The 23,161-nt window shown below is 38.8% G+C and overlaps 1 protein-coding gene across 4 annotated transcripts in view; it reads right to left on the reverse strand.

Annotated features, from left to right (window-relative positions):
• The window catches only part of PDE1C (phosphodiesterase 1C), a 283,357-nt gene that overhangs the window by 22,401 nt on the left and 237,795 nt on the right, over positions 1 to 23,161 (reverse strand). Inside the window, exon 17 of one of the 4 annotated variants that reach the window (XM_035020858.1) lies at positions 5,570 to 12,147. The exons of the other annotated variants lie outside the window; for them this stretch is intronic. Coding sequence (XP_034876749.1) covers positions 12,134 to 12,147 — 14 coding nt within the window. The 3' untranslated portion in view covers positions 5,570 to 12,133. Of the gene's footprint in view, positions 1 to 5,569; positions 12,148 to 23,161 lie in introns of those variants that run through there. 4 annotated transcript variants of the gene reach the window in all.

Consider the following 23,161-nt stretch of genomic DNA (forward strand, 5'->3'; position numbering starts at 1 on the left):
TCGGAGTTGGCAGGGAAATCAGAGGGCCCAAACCTGGCTATGACTGTGATTCTGAAGTCCCTGAGGTGATTTTTATAAATATGGCTCCCAGGGCCCTTTCCTGAGCCTACTAAAGTGAAATATCCAGGGAATGGAGCTAGAAGTTTGCATGTCAAAAAGTTCCCCAGATGGCTCTAATGACCATTGGTAGAATGAGGTGTCTCAGACACCCCAAGGTGAAAATATTTGCCCAAGGTGATACTCTGGGTCAGGGCCGGGCTGTATCCTACACAAAAAATGGTGGGCTTGGGTGTAACAAGTCAGCCCTGATCAGGGGTACTACCAAGATGCAGATCCATGCCTCTGACCTTGTCCAGAGCCCCTCTGATCCACCAGAAATGCCTCTAGGTAGGAGCAGGCTGTCCTGCACATAGTAGGATATTTAGCTATTTAGCTGCATTCCTGGCCTCGACCACTAGGTGTCAGTAGCACCCCCTCGTCGTGATCATCAAAAAACGTCCCCTGGAACCGGACAATGCTAAATGTTCCCTAGGAGCAAAATTGCCCTCAGTTGAGAACCATCGCTTTAGGATGGAGGCTGGGTTCAGGTTTTTTTCATTCAGAGTGGTGATTCACAATTTGACCACTTGGCCATTAGTAATAGTCACTTTTGCACATCAGGTAATTACTATATTCTAAGCCCCATGTTAGTTGTAGACATTTAAATGTACATTAGTTATCTTTTCTTTCTTTTTTTTTTTTTAAGATTTTATTTATTTATTTGAGAGAGAGAATGAGACAGAGAGAGAGAGCACGAGATGGGGGAGGGTCAGAGGGAGAAGCAGGTTCCCCGCCGAGCAGGGAGCCCGATGCGGTTGAGTATTATTTCCACAAATGGAACCATGAGTCAAGGACTCCAGGATCATGACCTGAGCCGAAGGCAGTCGCTTAACCAACTGAGCCACCCAGGCGCCCCTGTACATTAGTTATCTTTTCTGATACTAACTCTCTGAAGATAAAATAATTCCCATTTTGGAAAAATGAAGGGAGGATATCGGAGGGGGAGAAAAACCATGAGAGATTATGGACTCTGAGAAACAAACTGAGGGTTCTAGAGGGGAGGGGGGTGGGGGGGATGGTTTAGCCCGGTGATGGGTATTAAGGAGGGCACGTACTGCATGGAGCACTGGGTGTTATACCCAAACAATGAATCATGGAACACTACATCAAAAACTAATGATGTAATGTATGGTGACTAACATAACATAATAAAATAAAATTTTTTAAAAATCACATGACAAAAGTTTAAAAAAAATAATTCCCATTTTGTGGAATTTGGAGACAAAAGGAGTTTAAGTAATTTGCACAAAGCTACTGAGTGTTTGGGACAATATTTAAGTCAAGATCCTTCAGAGTTCAAACCTAGAGAAACTTTTCCCAAGACTCTTGCTCTTTTTTGACAAACCTATTATCCAAACTTCTTTCAAGTGCAGTTATCCTAAATTTGCCAAAGGTAAGAAAAACCTAAGCAATAATTTCAACAAAAAAGAACTAAACCAGATTTTCAGACCCAACCAAGCACTGGTAAGCCAGCATTTCCTGAAGGGCCTGGATGTTTGACAAGTGCCCCAGGTGGTTCTGATCTTCAGGCAGGCTTAGAAAATTGTGTGTGATAGAAATTTCCTTGTTCTTGTCTCACTACTGGAAAATATGGCATTCCTCTTTCCACGGATACTCTTGAGAACTTGAGAGAGCAAACGTAATGTTGCCTATGCAAGCATTTGAAAACTTGCAGAGCACTGAATGATAAGCTTTCAGTGTTATTACTTGTAGAAACATTCACTAGTACCAGGTGATTTCATAGAAATGCTTTGTGCAATTTTTTAAAAAAATGAGCTACAGTGATCTTCCAAAAATCTGCAGTTTGAGGGCTTTTTCTTGAGGCAGCTTTTCATCCCTTTGGTATGTTCTTTGCAGACGCTGAATGACATGGGAACCTCCAGGAGCCATGGGTCAGTGGAACAGTAGAACTGCAAGCCCTCTAGACGTGGAGTTATTTTTTCTGTGTGCTTGATGAAATGCCCAATATATCAGGAAAAGGGAGAAATCATCCACGCCTCTCCTAATCATGAGTCACAAACAGGTAGCAAGTGGAGACATAGAATAAACCTGTTTACGATTTCCCCAGCCCTTCAGGTAACATCATGGACCACTAGGGGTGGTTAGGGTCTGAGTCAACCTCCCACTGGCTCCCCATTCACTGAGGTTGTGTTCCTGAAACCATTTCCCATGCCGCAGCCACCAAATTACCTACACTTGACTCATGGTTCCATTTGTGGAAATAATACTCAACTTCTGTAAGTTTCATGTTCTAAAACTCTACCCCCTCCCTCGCTCCCATTCCCAGGGAAAACATCAGAGACTGAGCTGGAAGATCTAGGTCCAGATCAGCTTCCAAAATGTGCCCTACTGTTCCATGCCAACAGAACGTCTTGGGAACCATAGAACTCTCCCTAGGATTTATTGTAGAAATCTATTTGGGATGCTGCTCTGTGACTGGGAATTCATAGGGCTTTTTAATCCCGGCTACACATTAGGATCATCTGGGGAATTGTAAAGAAAATATGCTAAGACCCAGGCACTTCCCCCCAGAAATGCTGCTTAGTGGATCTGCGGTGGGTCCCAGACATGGGCATTTCTCAGGCTCCCAGCTGAGCCTGCTCTGGGGCCATGAGTGAGAAGCACACACTCAGTAAATACCTATAGAAGATATTTCAGTCATCAGGGGAAGCATTCTTGCTTCTGAACAACCAGTGTACTTTATCCTCATGGATGATGTGAATCTTGTACATGATTTCTTTTCATTTTTATTTAGGTTTCCAGGAAACTCAGATCCAATTTATGACATAGTGCTGGGAACTGGGGAGGCCTATTCAGCCTGCATGACTGCACACTCACATTTACCCTGGTTTACTCCATCTACACTAGCTACTTCCTGTCTCTGATTTTATTCTGCTTTCTTAATTTAAAAAAAAATTGATGACGTTTATGTGATTTTAGAATTCCAAAATATTTTATAAATGAAGTAGGTAAAATGAAACCATGAATAAACAACTACATCAGGGCTGCCATTGTCAAGCTTCATTTTCCTCATCTCTAAAAGTTTAAAAACATCCATTTCAGTTAATAATCAGGAGGATCAAGGAACAGTTCACACGTACAAGTGCTTAGCAAACTGTGCAGTGCAATATAGTGTTTATTATTAGTTTATATTCGAAAGAAAGGGATGTGTGTGTGTGTGTGTGTGTGTAAAGTCGCTAATATGTCATCGTTGGAAGATAAGCATTTTAAGGTCACAGATTACATCGTCCTTGACCCACGGCATGTGAATGTTCAAAGAATAAACAACCCAATCGGTCAGCTCGGGGCAGAAATGTCATCACTGCAGCTTGTGTGACTGGAAGTATCTTTTGACAAACGCATAGCTTTCAGATATTTCAGATGAATGTCCTTGGTTGGTTCAGCTAAAGGGCAATGCATCCAATTCATCAAGAGTCTGGAGCAGAGGACATTGATGGAAGTGACAACCAACCTTGGGGCCAATACACACACCTAAGACTCAGGGCCGAGAGGTTAGCAGTAAAGCCCAGTGATAACACAGCTTGATGTCGAACAAATCATTTCCCTTCTGCAAAACAGGGTGAGCACAGCCCAGCACAACCTGCCAGGAAAGGGTGGTTTAAGAGCCCTTGAGATCAAGCGTCATCATTAGTAATGGTGCAACAATAGGAATCTTGTTACAATGCCAAGCAGGCAGATCCCACGGGCAGAGGTGGTGCTGAAAGACTGAAGGAGGAAAAGCGTCTATCACCCCACTGGGTATTTTCAATCCCTTCCTTTTCGCATTTTGCAGCGTCTGCCTTTGTGATACCCACAACCTCTGATCTCTATGGCTCAGCACATCTACCAATACCTTCTCTGTGTTCCAATTGGGGTGCAGCAGAAGGCAACAAGCCATTACCTGCTGCCTCAGAACAAATCCCAGTTCTGCCTCTTCCCATCCTTGACACAAGAGTCTCAAGAGAAGTCCACGTTCTGCTCAGGGCTGGGGCAACACTGAAGGAGTCTGGAGGGCCTCAAACCCACCCATACTTCCCTAAGAGTCGTTTTCCAACAGCATATCAATTAGAGCTCCGTATTCACAGTGTTTAATAACACTTTTTTCCTGCCCAACACACCCACCATCAATACTATGCCTGCTTTGTAACTGGATCTCTGTTCATCACAGAGAACAATAACCAAAAGCACAGAGCTATTCAGATAGGCAACACTATATGCTCTTTAAATATGGCTGTTTTAATATTTGAACGTGCTTTGGAATTGGGCCAGCAAATGACGAGTCAAAGGAATGTTCACAAGCTTTGACCCAGTGGCTGTACATCTAGAAATTCGTCCAATGGAGATATTCGGAAACGCGACAGAGCCTTACATACAAAGAACTCCACTGCTATATGATTTACAACAGCAAAACAAATAAATAAATAAATAGAAACATGTAACTTAATTGTCCAACAGCAGAGAGTTGGTTAAGTAAACTGTGCAAGAGCCATGAAATGAATTATTATTTTGCCCCTGAACTTATAAAGAGTTTTTTTTTTTTTAAATGGGACAGTGCTTATAATTCAATGTTATGTGAACAAACTGTAACACAAAGGTAAATATACTGCACTGTATGGCCTCCACTGTGTAAAAACATGGAGCAAAAACCATAAGGAAGTGAGTGAGGAAAGAAGTGACAGTGAATGATTGTTGAATAGGGTATTACAAGGGAATTTAATTTTATTATACTTTCCTGTATTTTTAAAAACAAGTAAGTTCTGTTTCTGCTCTCAGAAAAAGAATTTTAAAGATATGTTTCAATGCATGGCAAACACAGCCACTTTGGAAGACCATCACGCCCCCTTTGTCAGAGTAATAATCCAGTGGGGTTACAATGCAGGAATAGCATGGGGAGGTGGCCCAGGGAGGAGCGTGCTCTCTGTGTCAGGTGCAACCTCCCCACTAGACAAGTCCCTCTTCATGGCTGGTGTGAAGGAGGCGGGCCAGGTGCCATCCTGGATGTAAACCACCAGTACTCCCACAAACAGGGGTAATGACTGTTCCCAAGTGAAACCCCTTATGTTCACCGTTGGAGAGAAAGAAAATATTGCCAGGCAGGCCTTTTAAGAGAGAAAGACGAAAAGTCTGGAATTTGAAAACTGGCATCACCAGATTGTCAAACCATGTCATCGTACCCAGAAGAAAACTAAACATATGGAAGCCAGCTTCATTTCATGAATGCTGACACTTTTTAAGTCCCGAGGAGCTTCTGATAACCCATCCATCTCGTCCCTCAAAAAAGATGACATGAGCCAAGCTTTACTGTGTAACTTCTATTGTGCAGGCAAAGGCACCTTGGTACCTGGGTATTATGTGGCGTTCGGAGGAATACAAAAGAGACAGATGGTTGAGTGAGCTCTTGGACAGCCCCATATCTGGGACAGAATACAGACAACAACAGAAAACATGAAAAGAAAGAAAAAACAGCATATGATTTTTCAAATTCCAACCGAGAGATTAACTCATTGTTTTTATTTGGTAATCAGAAGAACATACAGGTACTTATTCATCAGTAGATGATGGGGGGAATTATACATCAACAGACTGTCAGCCTCATCCGTGCAATAAAGATTTACAATAAACACATCTTAAGTTTATTGAGAGCAGTTTAGCATCTCTGTTTTACATGAACCTTTAGGAATTATTTTTGCATTTGGAGGTGTGATGCTATGGTATTTGAATAGTTTTAGTGCAAACAGCATCATCGGGAACAAAACACTCTTCTTTAGAATGGATGGCCATTCTCTTTTCCTATGATATACAAATGCAAATTGCAACCTGCATTTTATCTGCTAGAGACCTATTTTACATCATGGAAGTACATTCTATCACTGTTGTAAAAATAAGCACAAGTCTATTTTACCATCTTCCCTTTTGGAGGACCATTCTCAGAACACATCCAGAAATCTCTTCCTTATCCCTCCAAAGAACTACTTATTTGGCAAGATTTGGACTGAGTTTTGGGGTTTTGGTTCTGTTTTCCTCCCTCTTTTGAATCTTGTTAAACATTCTTGGTATTAATCCAGACACCTCCCACAAATCCAGCTGAACCGCAACAAAATCTAAGGCTGAGATGAGCTGAGTTATCCATTCATATAGGGCCAGTGCCCATACCAGGAGAGGGTCTACAGACCCCCTGCCATCCTAAGGGGAAAAACCCTGTGAGGGCAAAATTTGTGCTCTATACTGAGGGAAAATGATGGCATTACATTAGCCTCAAAGTGAGTCACCTTGCTTCGGGTAACTGATCTCCCATGAGGATTTCCTTTCTCCTGCTTCCTTTCTCCAATCTATTCCCTACTCCCCAACTACCTACCTCACCCTTGGCACCCAACATTTCCTCATGTTAATTACACTGGAAGAAGATGCTTTTCTTTCCCCCATTATTGTGTGTTTCCTTGTGCGAAAATGATACCACAGGCAGAATGGCTTGCCTGGACAGAGGCGAAAGAAGGAATTTATGAAAGGTAGAAAAATGAGAGAAGAAAAAAAGGGAAAGGTAAAAGAAAGGTATGAAAAAGGGAGAGGACCCTTAAATTAGGTAGGGGGAGGAATCTGGCTGACCAGTGGTTACCAGAGCCGATAAAAACCCAACCGAGCTCTACAAATGAAAATAGCAAATATTTTTAAAAATTTTTTTACAGCATATAAAATCGTATAAAAATATCAAAGCAAGAAAAAAAGGAAAATGTATACTCTACAGTTCTATCTCTAGAATCAGCTACTGGACGGTACCTACGACTGTAGTTTTTACTATAAATCTATGTATATCAATGTGTGACTCTGTCTCTGTACCATCATACATATACTCACTCAAAGACAAGGACACAACTATACAAATACCTACCCCAAGATAGATCATGACAGAGAAGCAAAGACTCTACAATAATGTGCCTCCAGGGCAATCTATTTAAAAGCCAATCCATAGCTTTTGGGTTTTAATGGGCTTTATTTTAAATAAATTATCCGGCACCATAACCTGACAGGGAAATGCTCCTGCAGGTTAAGAAGCCCACTCCAATGAAAGTACGTGGATGAAGTTCAGTGATCATGGCTGAAGCTGACCAAAGTTGAGGGCCTCCATGAGGGCACCGACTGGCCTGCTCCAGCCAGCATTTATCCCCAGAGATTCACGCTCTTCCCAAAGGAGGTTGAATAAGTGTGCCCTGAGGGAGATGAAAGGGCCCCCACACCAACCCCTGTGCCTCCTGGCTCAGGGGATAGCAGTCTAGGCTGGGTCCAAGTTCATTGAGGGAAGCCAGCCATGGCCAGTGTTGATCCGCTTCTACTTGGGAACAGGAACCAGAATAAATGTAAATTCATCTCAAATACATCTGCAATATTTTAATGAAAAATGGGAGAGGTGGGGGCGGATTAGTTAAAATAACGAGGAATTAATAATGTTTAAATTGACTTTCATGAATTTTTCAGTCCAGGTCTCCCCCACTGTACCCACTCTTGTTTAATGTAAAAGCAAGTTGTTCTTTCATTGAAACAATTCTTGATGACGGCAGACTTTCCTGGAGAAGGATGCAGTCTTTTACAAATGTCTAATGAGAATATCCAGAGGACTGCTTCCCATTTGTTTCTAACCTCTCTGAACCCAAATTAACTGAACTCTGTCAAATATTCTAGGTGGCTCCGCTACCATTCTAATTCTACTGTCACCTCCAATGCTCAGGGTCTTTGGTGAGAGGAAATCTTAACAACTGAAATCTGTTCTTGGCAGGTAATATGTCCCTGGCTCTCAGAGGGATGTTTCATAGAAACATTGTGCTGTTCATTACATTTTTTTCATTAAGTTCATTTTCTAAGTGATAATGAGGCCTTTAATGATGGAGCAATATTGATGAATCATAAGTATTACTTTCCATTTATTCACACATAAGATCCAATATAACATCATTATTGCAACATTACGTTCTTTAATGTCCAATTTTGCTGTGGTTCAGTGCTGTACCCACCATAATATCAGCAGAGCAAAACTGGGCAGTGATTCCCCACGCTGCACATACAGGATCTCTTATTTGCTGCAAGTTGGTCCACTTTGGATTTTAACTATTTCAACTTGGATTATAAATAAATCCACTGGTATTTCATATAGATTGGTGTCATCATCCCTTTTGGAAGAACAATTTCAGATAAATCCTGTTTTGTTTTGTTTTTATTTTATTTTTCTTAGATCCAAAAGCCATAGAGAGGTTTTCATTTTTTTATTATTTTTTTCATAAACTTGGCTCTGACAATTTTCCCCCAAACCACCTGCAATTTCTATCCCTTATGATAAGCTACTGATGTCACTAGGGTATGTCTGCATATCTTTAGAAAGTAAGCCTTTCGTGATATGCTTGGCATATAGGAGATGTTGGGCTTTGTTGGCACTCACGGGTGGATAGTGGAATGCAGCTGGACGGTTGTGCGCCTGCTTTCTGAATGCTGACTGTGTGCTGGGCCCTCTTGCCGGGGGGGGGGGGGAGCGCAGCACTGTAACTCCTACTGGGATGTGTGGGGATCTCAGAATCAGAACAAAGTTTCCAACTGGAATCCCCTTTATTGGGGACATAGTACTGCATACACAGGCTTTAATCTCAGAATCTTCTCTCTCTCGTTATGAGAAAAAGATTTAGTGCTTTTTCTCTTTTGTTTCCTCCCCATCGTCCATAGGGGACATTATGAAGTCATTTATCATGTAAGTCTCTGCTCAAAGGTGAAGAATAGAAAAAAATATATATTCTATCTATCTATCATCTATCTAAAGAAAAGTGATCCATGACAGAAGTGATACAAAAAGACCAGTATTCTTACTCCCAAAATATGGATTACAAAATTGGTCTCCATTTGTTTGTCTGCATTCTGCCTCACAACCCATCATAATGTTGCTCTTGACTTGTTCACTCTTCTAATTTACTAAAGGCATGGTTCTAGGTGGAAAATATAATACAATGGCTTTAGTTCTGCAAATGAAATAAACAGGTACACTAGATTCTTCTTTGGCTCTCAGATGTTTAGATACTATTTTACTGTTTAAGTATATCAGGTCCTTAGTGGGATCCTATCAGATGTTTTCAATAGTTTTTAAAAGCTCCAAGAATGAAATGGATAATGGAAGAAAATCCATTCAAATTTAATGGGTTAGAAATGAGTCTCTTGCCTGCTGCCATAAGTTATTAGGGTTCATAATCTAAGAAAGGTTGGCATGAATAAAAGATGGAACAAAGACCTCCTTACGGATCGGTCATTATGCCTCAAAACACACCTCATCCACAAAACCTGGATGTGGAGCTCTTTGGTGACACAGGGACCCAAACTTTAGGGTCAGCTTCATTTGGAAAGTGTTCCACCCAGGGACATGTAGAAATTGTGGTTTGTCAATGGTGGAAATGTCCCTACTGCTTTCTCCACATACTGGGCAATTCTTAATTCAGGTGTGTAAGCCCTTGCTTTCTAAGTGACGTGACAGTGTAATACTAAGATGCCAGACTCCATGCGATGTGTGTCCCATATCACTGCTCCCTTGGAAGCTGTTACAAGAGAACAAAAAGACCAAGAAAGTGCACCAGCGCTTTGGAAATATTGTTCTTCCAGTCAATACTGACTTGGGATCTTAATTTCAATGTTTTATCAACTCCAGTATTAATGTATACCACAATAATACATTGGTTTATATTTTTAAAAAGTAGATAATTTTGCAGTTTTACTCAGTGTCCCTTCAAAATACTTTTTAAGGATTCAAAGGTAAGTTACATGGAGTTTTGCTTCTCCACACTGAGAATTCCAAACAGAGTTCTATACTGAATGAAACTCTCTTCCCATTCTTTTTCAGCTAATTAATGACTTAAAGCAAATGGAAAACATTACCATCTTTATTGTTGCTAGAAAAAAATGGCTATATTCCTGTTTCTTTTTCAGATATTGTTTAGTCTTACTTGTTAAGTGTATAAAAGGAAAGTTGTAAGCTTTCTGTTTTGACCGGCTGCAAAGCTCTACATACAAAAGTACAGAACAGAAATGAGGTAAAATGTTTAGGTTCCAAGATGAAAAATTTGACATGCTCTGGTTGTATTTCATTCCTATACAAAACCATACCACCTCAAAGAGCATAGTTTGCAAACTGATGTCCCATGGATGGAGTGCAGGTCATAGGCATGCTTTGTTTTGACCAGCACAGTCTTTGGAGATTGCTGAACTCATCGCCAACATTTAAAAATTTGGAGAGGGTTTATATAGAATCCTAGGTATCTAGGAACCCCATTCCTACATAGCACTAATCCTGTTGCTGACTAGTAACTGCCCCCTTTCCATAACACACACTTCAACGTACAGAAAGCTCCAATTCCTCACAGTGCCTACTGCTCCTTACTGCCTTGCTGGTACCAATCGCCATTGATCACAATAACTCTGATACTACATGGCTTGCTTTATGCATTTACTTGACCTACTAGGCCCCTGATTTGAATTTGTGACCACATTATTTACTGTGGTTACTGTTAGAAAAGCAGAGGGAGCAACAGAAAAATATGTGTTATTACACGGCAAAATGTAAAGCTGACCAAAGAACAGTATTTAAATATCAGTACAAACTGGGCATTTTACACAAGAGTTCTTCAGATCTTTCTGTTGGGGAATATTTCAGTGAGGCAAGAGGCCCTATAGACTACATACACAGTCTTCTTTCTGTCTGAAGAAATAGCAACATTTTGCTTTAGTAATAAGAAGATTCTTTAAATGTTTGTTTGGGTGTTTTTAATGTAGAAATTAAATCTGCAATGGGGAATACACCTAAGCCTACCATCTAGCTCTCTCTGTCCCTATTACTAACCCCACTCCATCACCAGCATAGTCATGGGGTTTCCCCTTGGGAAGGACTCAAAGATTTCTTTGTGAACCATAACCACCTTTTAAGAATGAGTTTTATCCAAATCACACCACTGAGACTCATAACATCAACCTTTACTTAGACTCCACTGCATCCCATTTTTGACTTGGATTCAGGCAGTGTATCTTTATTCTCTTTCCATGCTACATCCACGAATCTTTCTTTTGATTTGTGCTATTAATTATCTCCTATGTGTTATTTTTAAAGACTCACTAAAATGAGAAGAAGTATTTGACATATCTCCCTGATACTAATTCCCTTAGCACTTCCCTGAATAGAAAGAAGAGTGATTAAGTGAAACCATAAATATCCAAAAGAAGAGGACTGGCCAGTGGTAAAAATTTCAGTAACCACTTAGTCATGGATGCTACCCAATGAAAACAATGTGTCTCCCACCTAAACAGTATAGTCATCAGTGGAAACATTCAGGTTTATATTAATGAATACACAGATAAATTAAGCATTTACAAATAAAGAGTCCTATAGGATAATCTCTTTTAAAAAAAGAATTTCATATATAAATGGAAAGACAAGCATAAGAACAATTTTTAAGTCTGAAAGAAAATTGGAGAAAAAGAATGTTCCTGACTCAGGAAAGGAACAACCAGAGACTGGAATCATCATCTTAGCTGTGATGAAGGGCCAGCATGGCTGTATCCACCATCAGTAGCCAGTACAAAAATAACAGTTTAAAGGAACGGCATCGACAGTAGTAAAATGGCAATTACTCTGCACGTGGCTTTTTCAGGCTGCCCTCAGCATATCCAGGATGTCCATCCTCATCAGGCCAGACAGGTGCCTTGAAAGCCAGGGCATTAGCAAAGAATTCTGAGGAAGACCGTTCATGTTTTGTTTCTGTTTGTGCAAAAAGCTCAAGTTGTTTTATTTGCCTGGGGGAGGATTTCCCCAGAGTTCTTAGACCTCAAACCCGCTCCCAGAGAGCCGTCTCTTGGAAGGAGGTGGCATGAGGGAAGGCCAAGTGTAGGGGGGCTTGTTTCTGAAAGTTGGACACCTTCCCTAGATATGGGTCTTTGTGGAAGGAGGAGAAGGAGAATGAAGAAGCTCAGCTAAAATGATGCAAGACACTGGCAGCCTCTTTTATTGTATGTGAGGTGTGTTTTACTCTTCTGAATCTGAAAAAAAGAAAAAGAAAAAGAAAAGTGTCAATGCTGCCTTTCCCCCCACCCTTCTCCACCCTCCAGGTCTGAGGAGAAGAAAATCTGTGGAACAAAAAAAAGGGGGGAGGATCAATTAAACATTTCCATACTAGTCATTGCTATCTCCTTTGTAGCACCGTTTGCTCTGTTCATAAAGGGAAACTCTCAGTGGAGAATTTTAAACACTGGTTACATTCAAAATCTTCATAGTTACTTTCAACTTGATTATCAAACATTTGGTTCATGCAATATGGATACTAAAATACCTTATTTTGCAACCAAGATGACAGTGACTGCCAGGTCTGGCCAATATGCCTCAGGGGTCAGTGGGATTGGAAGAAATCAGATTCATCAAATCCCAACCATTTCCATACCAGAAGCAATATTCCTCTCTCAGAATTTTTGCACACCCACCTCCCCCTCAGAAGCTTCCCCAAGAAGATTTAAAGCAAGATGTGTCCCAACTGAAATCATTATGGAGATGGGTAAATCACCTGACTTCTCTACTGGACCCAGAGTGAGGTGGTGGAAGAAGAAGACAAAGATGGAAACAGGACTAAGTTAATGGAAATAGACGGTAGTGGATTTTTTTTTTTCCACCTGGCATACTCTACCCCATGCAAGCTCACTAGGCTTGGACAGAATTTCTAAAAAGCAAGCAGACAAACAAAAACCAACGTGTTATTGCTTCCCATGAATGTTGCAGGGACTGCAAGTCATCATGCCTTATAGTTAGAGAGGGTTCCCTCCTGTGCAGGGCTCCAAAGGAAGAGGAGTACAGTGGCTTAGTTTTTAAGGATTACACCATTTACCTACAGAAATGTTAGGCGTCATTAGTGGATAAGGAACATTTCATATTCGACTTGAAAGACTAAGATACTGTCCTAAAGGAGACTTAGTTGAAATTAGGCAGTGAACTAGTTGAGAAATAGGAGAGCCCTATCTGATCTTTTGTAATTATTTTCAATTCTCAGTTTTCCAGGGGCCATTGATCCAATCCTCCTGTTGTTCCTTTCTTCATTCTGGTCCCATGCATGTTTACCCTTCGACAGCACCTTCACCCATTCAGCAGAAGTAACAGAAAAGAGAAAAACTTCTGACCAGTTTACTCTGATGTTAGCACTGGCAGTGAGGGAAGTGACCAGTTGCCTCTCTGGAACTTCCCAGGGAGGGAAAGGGGTGAAACGAAAGCTGAAATCAAGGACTAGAAACCTCCCCCTGATTCTGATCATCTGCGCGATTTGGTCTGGGTGGGAGTTGCCAGACAGCACTCCTCCTTAGCGCTCTGGCCCCACCATTATCCGTTTGAGGTCATATGTAATGAAACTCCTTTCAATCATCATAGCACTAACCACCTTAGGAGATGTCCCCACACCCTCAAATATAAAACCCAATTTTATTATGATGATATAAGTCTGAGGTTGATTTTTTAATAATTGATCAATTGGTTGGAAGGATGCTAGGGAGAGCTGACAAGGACCACTGTTATACCCAGTGAGCCTCAATTAGCCAACAAGGGAAGGGATTCACATCTCCTTTCATGTGGCCTCCATGAACAGTGGCCAGCTGTCCAGCTTGCAGGGTTTCTCCAGAGATGGAAAGAAGTCCATCTAGGATCCTAATGGACCCCAAAGGCTCCTGAAAGAAGACCTTTCTCCTTTTCTAGGCACTGCTTCTGAGTGAGATGAGAAGTGACTTGGCTGTGGATCTCCACCTTCCCCTCCACAGTCTTCTGGTCAAGGCATGGAGGGAAGAGGTATATAAAGGAAACGTGTCTAAGCTGCGCCTGTGTTCATTAAGTACAACCAACAGTAAAAGATGCTCTGTAGCTGGGTCTGGGACCTGAATGACCATCCTAGCCTTCCCAAACACTTGCTCTGTCGAAAGTAGTTTCCGTTCATAAATCTCTTAGGGCACTTGCTGTAAGGTGCCTCATATCACAGCTACCTGCAAGATGTAGATTCCTTGAGGGCAGGGAAAACATCACTTATCTTCATAACTCTGTGCGTATATTACACACTGCCTGACACATTGCACGTGCTCAACAAATTATTTTTTAACTGAAAGGAAGTGAATTAAATAAGCATCAGGTAGATGAGACAGATACAGAAGCATAACGATGAGTAGGAAGTCTCTTGCCACCCTTTTTGAAAATCTTTTCATAGCAGGAAACAAAAATTAAAAAGAAAATCATAGATGTATTTATTTTTTATTTTATTCAAGAGCAAGGTAGGATATGTCAAAAACGTGTATTTCCTTTGAAGAACTTGCCCCACTGGGGACACTAATGTCCTGGAGAAGAGGCACATGTTTGCAGGTGGCGTTGACATGCTCTGTAAGGCAGGCTTGCTCCTCACTCTCTCCACACTTCCTCCCCTCATCCCTGAGTGTCCTATATTTGCTTTGTTGTGGTGTGGCTTTGTGTCTTTGTTTTCAATTTATACTAAAATTGGGTAAACATTTTAAGCTAAAATTGGGTAAGACCACAAAGTATTACTTTTATTTTATAAGTTCCTGAAGACAAGTAAGTGGCCACTCGGTATTTAACTGAGATGAAGGATTATTTTTTGTTCTAGGGTCTTTGAATTCCATTGATTGTAAATCTATGTTGGCTTTTTGGAGGCCACAAAAAGCAGTTAAACTCACCCACCTTTTTATGACTGATAAGCAGAAATGGAAAATATCTTCACCTAACTTGAGATAATTCGAGAAAATACCTAGGCGAGTGCCATCCACCCACCCACCCTTTGACCAAAGACTTCTTACGTCTCACAAAGGGGCAGCCACAGAGGCTCTGAATCCTGAGGCACATGCTGTATGAATTCACAGAAACGTATTTACTCTATGGAAATGAACAACAAAAAATGTTTCAGCAACTTCATTTGGAGAAAAAGGAGGTGGAAACTGACAACAGTGTGGCCTTGTTTATCCCACACTTCCCACGCTATTCCTCCTACAGGTAAGTGGAGATGCTGTATGAAACCATTTTGTTTAAAGATGATTGTTTTACGAAGAGGCTTAAATTTCGATTTAACGTGATTTGACTCTAAAAATGTGTTTATCTGTCATAATGTTTATTCCTAGATCATCTACGAGGCAGGCCTCATAGGAATCTGGCACCAGGCTTGAAAAACAACTGTAAACACTTTTCTTTTTCATTTTTCTTGGTTTTGATTTTTTACAGCCTGATTCAACTGTCATCCAAGCTCAAAGAAATAAGCTGACTTGGCTGAGAACAGAGCTGGGATTCAAACCAGATTTTTAGGTTCCAGAAACTCTACCATAGCTGCCTCCGTATTGAGTCAACTTTCTATGAAAACAACAAAATACAGTAAGCAATGGAAAGGAAGAATAAATGTGGCAAAACCAAACCCAATTTTAGATGTCTAGTAGAATTTCTGTGGGACTTATAAGTGGGTTCTGGTTTGGTTTTGTTTTTTAATAATGAGGAAATGCTAGAAACAAACAAACATTATTTTAGCTATAGCTGATAGAATTTATCCAAGCACAGATTTCACTGTTTTAGGTCATAAGTGCTATTTTAAATGGTTATCACTAAATATCCAAAAGCATATATTGCCTGCTTTCTCCTTGCCCCAAATGATAACGGATATGATTACAGTATGATTATTCTAAGTGAATTTCACCGCATGGAATATTAATGCTACAGCCCTGCTAAGATAGATGGGTGGATGGATGGATGGATGAATGAACAGATGGACAAACAGACAGAATAAGTGAGTAAGTAAATTTATGGGAATATAACTTCCTGAAACCTTGCCTATGCCAACATGCTGAGCTCTTAAAATGTACCCATTTGATCCAATACACAGAATAAAAACAGAACAAAAGATGGCAGTTTTTAGCTCCAACCCTTGCCCAATGTTTTCTTTTCTTTTGATCCATGGCATCTGTGCTATCACTGAGAATAATGATGGTATTAAAGTTTTATTCTCTAACTTTTCTGCCTGCTCCTTCCCTTTACACAGCATGGTCTTTCCAAACTGAAAATCTGTGAATAACTCGCTCTCTTCTGCCCCACACTGCCCAAGGTGTTTTACTGTTGTGACTCTCTTATTAAGAAATTAGTACTGGGCGCCTGAGTGGCTCAGTTGTTAAGCATCTGCCTTCAGCTCAGGTCATGTATTGTAGAGGGCTAATACTTATGAAATACATATGTCATCACTTGAAGATCGTGGTGCCCTTCTGTGGAGAATGCTAAGAATAAACACAAAGAGGAAGCTTCGATATTTGCTTGATATTGCATTTTTAACGGTTCTCCTAGTGTGTGGGTGTCTAGAAAAGAAAGGGCATTAACAATGTAGACAGGGCTAGCTCCTGGAATTGGCACATATTTATTGCAAAGGCAGCTGTTAGTTTAAAGAATTTTTTATAATGTTCATAGAGTTTCTTTTGATGAATGCATTGCTACTTGTGTTCCTCCCATCCCCTGTGTTGAATCTGACAATATCTAACATTTTAGGTGGAAAACAGATAAATATTTATTTCATGAATACTAAGAAATTATTTTTAATCACATTTTCCACAGTTCCAAAATTATAATCCTTTCTGTCAGACTGGGTTCCTTTAAAAATACAATGGTACATTAAGAGTGTAACGAAATGTCTAGAAGATAAAGTGAAACAATGAAAGCTTATATACCAATAATTCCAAGGGAAAAGTTGTTTAAAAAGATTAATTTTGTCATTACCAAAGTGTACCTAATATACTTTTGACATTTCTACTATGTAGTTATTTGGTAAGAGACTGGAATCTAAACGGCTATGTAAAAAGCATGAATGACTTTAGAAGTTTTCTTTGGTATAACACAATTTAATTATTTTAAACACACCAATCTTACGTTGTATTATATAGATTATATCATCTACCTATGCAATATACATATATATGTATATGCTATACATATACTTACACAATTATATATAATATATCCCGTATCTGTTTATATATATATTTCATATATATGTGTGCATATATATGTATGTGTATGTGTGTATATATATATATATTTCAGTTGCTGTTTTGATACTACAATGGGAATTTCAAAAGTACAAAAATATACAGGAGGATGATAGTAGCACAAAGATATTGAGAGAAGCACAAAGATATTCACTAAACCTAAAAGTATATAAAAATACATTGGTTTGAAATGGATGTTTGTAACCGAAAGAGCTAACTGTTTTGATTCACTGTGACTCATTGAAGCTAGAACCATGTGTAAGTAATAGGCTTTGTACTTCCATGCTCTCAAGAGTATAAGTCGGTAGTAAAAGGAGCAGGAACATTTTTAGTTCACCCCATTTGACCACTTCCTACCCACATATCATGTAATGGTTAATAGTCTTCCCCCAAATCCATCCAAAAAACAATTATGTTGGGTTTCAGCATTGCTGAACTCACAATAACTCTTGTTGGGTCAACCTACAGCACAGCTTCTGAAGATAACTAGAAAATGACACTTAAGTATATCAATCAAAATGTTTTGCAACAAAACCCTTTAAATCTAATTAGTGAGGTTTTATCCAGATACATGAGAATAACAGGCATCTAAAAAATAATTTTGCAATTCTCTCCTCCATTTATCAAACTTTTGTAGTTTTCCTTTGACAGGGACATTGGAGTGCAGGGTTTAGACCCTTGGGTTATCTCACTACTTGAGAAAATAAGGATATAAAATGTTTTGAAAAACAAATATTTCATGGCTTTTCTTGCTAAACTATACCATTTCCTTATTGTTGACGCTCCATATGTTAATACATACACATAAATTTGTTAAGCAAATGGGTCACAGGAGTTTTCATGGACCAATGGCTAAGGGAAATGGGATATTAATCAGAACATGTGTTGTTATGATGACTTATCTTAACTGGAACTCAGGGGACTCCAGATATTTGGTCCCTGTACACTCATGGAAAATAACTCAGAAGGATGCTGGATTCTCATGTTGAGGGAAAATTCTTCATTAAAGAAATAGGCCTTCTTTTTGTCAATGCATAAAGGGCTACAGTGAAATATCTTCCCAGAACTAAGAAAAAAATATTCTCCTCTGAGAAGGAAACAAGTAAAAAACCCAAAAGGTGGGATTAACTATTTGTAGAAACTACCTCGAGACAGCAGAGGTTGACTTCAGTGGCTTGATCAATAGTGAGGTGTACTGCAAATCAGTCATTGCTAAAAACAGTTAAATACTGAAGTTTTACAGGTTTTGTTCTTAAAGTAAATTAGGAAGGACTCAAGGTTATTGTTATAGTAGCACTGCCTTGGATGTGAGAGGAAAGGACAGGGTAACAGCTAGTGTTATCAGAACTGTTCACCATCCTTGGCCCTTTTTACTCATCACACTTCATGATCTGAGCGTACCTCTGGAGATGTATAAAGCTTATGAAAATCTGGTAGCCGATGGTGGGGAATCAAAAACAATGCCTTAAAAACAAAGAAGTTTCCTTAAGATTAAGGTCCAGAAATGTAATCAAGAACAACTAAAAGTGAACAAGAATGAACATCTACTCCAAATATGAACCTATCTGATGGCTGAATGTATGGTCGAAAAGGAAACTAGAAAGAGAGGTGCCAAGGAGGAATGCCTCTTGCACTGTCAGAATACAGGGCATGCAAGATGGCCCCCATCTATTCTTCTTGGCAAGTCTATCCCAATGGTGGAGACAGATATATGAAGATATTCTACCTTGAAGTCACACTTCATCAACTAACTCTCCTTACAGCTTGCCAAGCAATTTTCTGATATGATTTGAGTTCTCAGGTAGGTTTTGCTTCAGGAGAAAGAAACCATTGACTGGCCAGTTGACAGGAGTATTTCAGTGTACATATTGTACATCAGTAAATTAGCAGTCAAAACCATACATTGGTTATGAGTATTGGTGTTAGTGTCAACAAATCTTTTGCAGCATAACTAACTCTTCATTTACTGTCAATATGAAACTCCTCTGCCATTGTGTGGAGCCCTTCTTGCTAATTCTTGCTAATCAGCAGGTCTCCTTTACATCATCACATATAGTGTAGGCTCCCAAATGAAGGGATTGCTTGTTTTTTTCCAGATAAGATAGTTCTTACATACAGAACAAAATGAATGAAAGTCCACAAAGTGGATTTCACTTCACAAATCCTATGTCAAGAATTTTCAAGATTCCATAAACTCTCCTATAAAAAATTGTCTAATGTGTGCCTTATGCAACATAAATTGGGATAAAAGTTATAGAAGTTTGAACTAAGATGGCCATTAAGACACTGCCCTCTAAGACTTGTCAACCCATTAGAATTCTGAGTGAAATCATATTGACAGCTGTTTAGAAACAAATCAATCTGTTAAAACTTGAGGAAAATATTAAATGAATATAAATGCCTATAAAGTCCCCCATGGCTAGGTAGGATATATGGGATTGATTCAAATTTGAGTATACTGAAGATGGGTAAAAGTGTTCAATTGTTTCTATAGCTCTGCATTAGCTGCAAGTGATATTAAGAAGCCCCGTGGGAAGAAACAGCATAGATTGGAACAATGAGGTAATAAAAGGAGGCATTGACCTACAAGCTATGGTTTCGATGGGTCTGAAATAGGGGAGTTCTTTATTCTGGTGTATAAAGACAGCCTAACAACCACTGTCCTGAGTAGTGTGGGAAAAAAATATTTGGAAGAAAGAATGAGGTGAGCAGGATTCCCTGAGAAGAGAATACTGGGGTACAGGTATTTATACAGACTTGAAAACTGATGATGGTCTCAGCAAATGCATGCCTCCTGAATAATGATCTATGTGCCAGGGTGTTTGTTGCTTCTCAAGTCTCTGAACATGAACCTAAGTCAGAAACTATCTCTGCTGTGAAGATAGACATGTGTCTCAGTTCTCCAGGCACCCTGCTGTTGGGCTGTTTCCTCCCTGGATTTGCAGAGAAGGGCACACCTCCAGGCCTGTGCGGGCCCTATCTATCTCTCACTACCAACTCCACTGCAAAGCAAGCCATGACACCCCACCCTTTAGGCAACTAACAAAATATTTTCAACATTAGCTGAAAAATAAGAACATCAAGTACAACTCAAGTGTAAAGGTTCAGACTATATTCTTCCGCTGCTGTTATTCATAACTTGGTGCATCTATTATAATAGAATAAAAGGCATCTAACAAAGTCAAAGTCATCCATTCCATTTATTTACCCACTTTCAAACTACTTTGGTAGGATCAGCTAGCTAGAAAACAGGAAAAACATATTCATTTCTTCAGTTGACTCTTGTGAGCCCTGTAGCAAGTCAAGGTCATGAGATACCAGTCTTTTGAAGAATCACATCACAGGTAAACCGCATGAATGTACACAACAAACCTTTAATCTCAAGTAGTTATTCTACATGAACTAACAAGAATATTGGCTCTATTACCTTTTATGTTTCCTGTATTGAGTGAAAGACAAGACCATGAGCAACTTAAGAAACATGCAGAAAGAGTGTCTATAAGGAAATGAGCTGACAAAGTTGTGTCCTGACAAGCAAAGGGAAGTAGAGAGCTAAGAAATTATTAGGTGAATACAATATACAAGTGTAAAATCATCTCCCTGTATGTAAGTTTTGTTTTGTTTTCTCTCAATACGGTCTTTAATTTGGCTTTTAATTTGTATTCCCTACTGATGCCTATGATCTCCCTAATGTACTTATTTGCTAGCTGTACATCTCTTCTTGTGAAATGTTTAAATCTTTTGCATGTCTTTAATTAAGTTGTTTATTTTCTTATTATTGAACATTGAAGTTTCTTTATATATTCTGGATACAACTCCCTTAAAACATATAGGCTTTGCAAATATTCTCCCCAGGTCTATGGGTTGTCTTTTCATTCTCCCAATAGAAGCTTCTGAAGAGCAGGTGTTGTTAATTTTGATAAAGTATAATTTATCAATGTGTTCTTTTATGGTTTGTACTTTTGGTGTCATACCTAGAAAACCTTTGCCTAATGTGAGATTTCTAAGAGTTCCTCCTGTTCTCTTAACCATGAGTTTTATAGTTTTATACTTTCAATTTAGGTTTATGATCTATTTTAATGTTTGCATATGATGTAAAATATAGGAGGTAATTATTTTGCATATCAATAGCAAATTGTTCCATCACCATTTGTTAATGACTACCTTTCTCCATGGAATGCCCCTTGTCAATAATAAGTTGTCTGTGTACATATGGATCTATTTCTGGACTCTCTATTCTATTCTATTGACCCATTTGTCTATCTTGATGCTAATACCATGCTGCCTTGATTACTACAGCTTTATAGTAAGTCTCAAATAGGGCCTACTTTTTAGTCTTCCAACTTTTCCCTTCTTTTTCCAAGTTGCTTTGTCTATTTTGGGTGCTTTGCATTTCCATATAAATTTTAGAATTGGTTTGTCAATTTCTACAAAAAAAAAAAAAAACCTGCTAGGATTTTAATTGCCATTGCATGGATCCATAGATCAGTTTGGAGAGGACTTACATTTCCACTATCTCTGGAAAATCCCCCAATATTTAGCAACTAAACACTACGCCTCTAAATAATTCTTAGATCAATATAAAAATCAAAATGGAAATTAGAAAGTATTTTGAACTAAACACGTTAAAATTTATGGCATACTACTAAAGTGGTTCTTAGAGAGAAATTTACAGCACTTAATGCCTACATTAGAAAAAAAAATCTCAAATTAATCACATTAGCTTCCACCTTAAAAAAAAAAAGCTAGAAAATAAGGCAAACTCAACCCAAAGCAAGAAGAAAAAAAAATAAAAAGATAAGAAGTCAACGATATAAAAACAGAAAAACAATGGGGAATATTAACAACAATAATTAATAACACTTATTATCCTCTAGCCAGACTAGTCTGGGAAAAAAAGAGAAAAAGGACAAATTACCAATATAAAAAAATAATAGATTAGGTCATTACATATTCTACAAAAATTAAAAGGATAATAAAATAATATGAATATCCTTATGCCAATTTAACTCCACTATGACCTGTAAATTTACTTTGTATGACTTGGATCCTTTTCAATTTATTGGGACTTGTTTTATATTTCACAATCTGGTCTATATTGATAAATGTTCTGTGTGCACTTGAAAAGAATGTGTATTCTCTATTGTTGGATATTCTAGGGATGCCACTTAGGTAAAGTTGGTTGGTAGTGTTGTTCAAATCTTCCTTTCCTTGCTGATTTTACATCTATTTATTCTATCAACAACTGAAAGAGGAATGTTAATGTCTCTAAATAAAATTATGGATTAAAAATTTTTTTTGCAGGGGCACCTGGATGACTCAGTTGGTTAAGCATCTACTTTCAGCTCAGGTCATGATCCCAGGGTCCTGGGATCAAGCCCTCAGCTCCCTGCTCAGTGGGGAGTCTGCTTCTCCCTCTGCCCTTCCCCCCACTCATGCTTTATATACTTCAGTGCATAAGTAAAAAGGATTAGTATATCGTCTTGATAAACGGACAACTTTATCATGAAATGAACTTCTTTAACTCTGGTGACAGTGTTTGCAATCAAATCTACTTTGTCAGATATTAATGCAGTCATTCAAGCTTTCTTTTTATTAGTGTTAGCTTGGTATACCAATTTCCATCCTTTTACTTTTGGGCTATTTGTGTCTTTTTTAATAAAGGCAGACTATAATTGTGTTTTACAATTTGAAAATCTCTGCCTTTTTATTGGGGTCTTTAGGACATCTAATGTCATAACTGATATGCTTAGTTTTAAGTCTATGATCTTGCTATTTGTTTCCTATTTGTCTCATATGTTCTTTGTTCCCTTATCTTTTTTTTTACCTTCTTGTGGATTAAGTATTTTTACAATTCCATTTTATCTCTTTTGTTGGCTTATTAGCTACATGTCTTTGTTTTGTTATTTTAATTTAATTGCTTTAGAGTTTATAGTATATGCTCTTAATTTATCACAATCTACCTTCAAATGATATTATATCACTTCATGTATAATAGAACTTTATAATA

The sequence above is a fragment of the Mirounga leonina genome, unplaced genomic scaffold (genome assembly GCF_011800145.1).
Source record: "Mirounga leonina isolate KUSES-001 unplaced genomic scaffold, KU_Mleo_1.0 Mir_174, whole genome shotgun sequence".
Lineage (NCBI taxonomy): Eukaryota > Metazoa > Chordata > Mammalia > Carnivora > Phocidae > Mirounga > Mirounga leonina.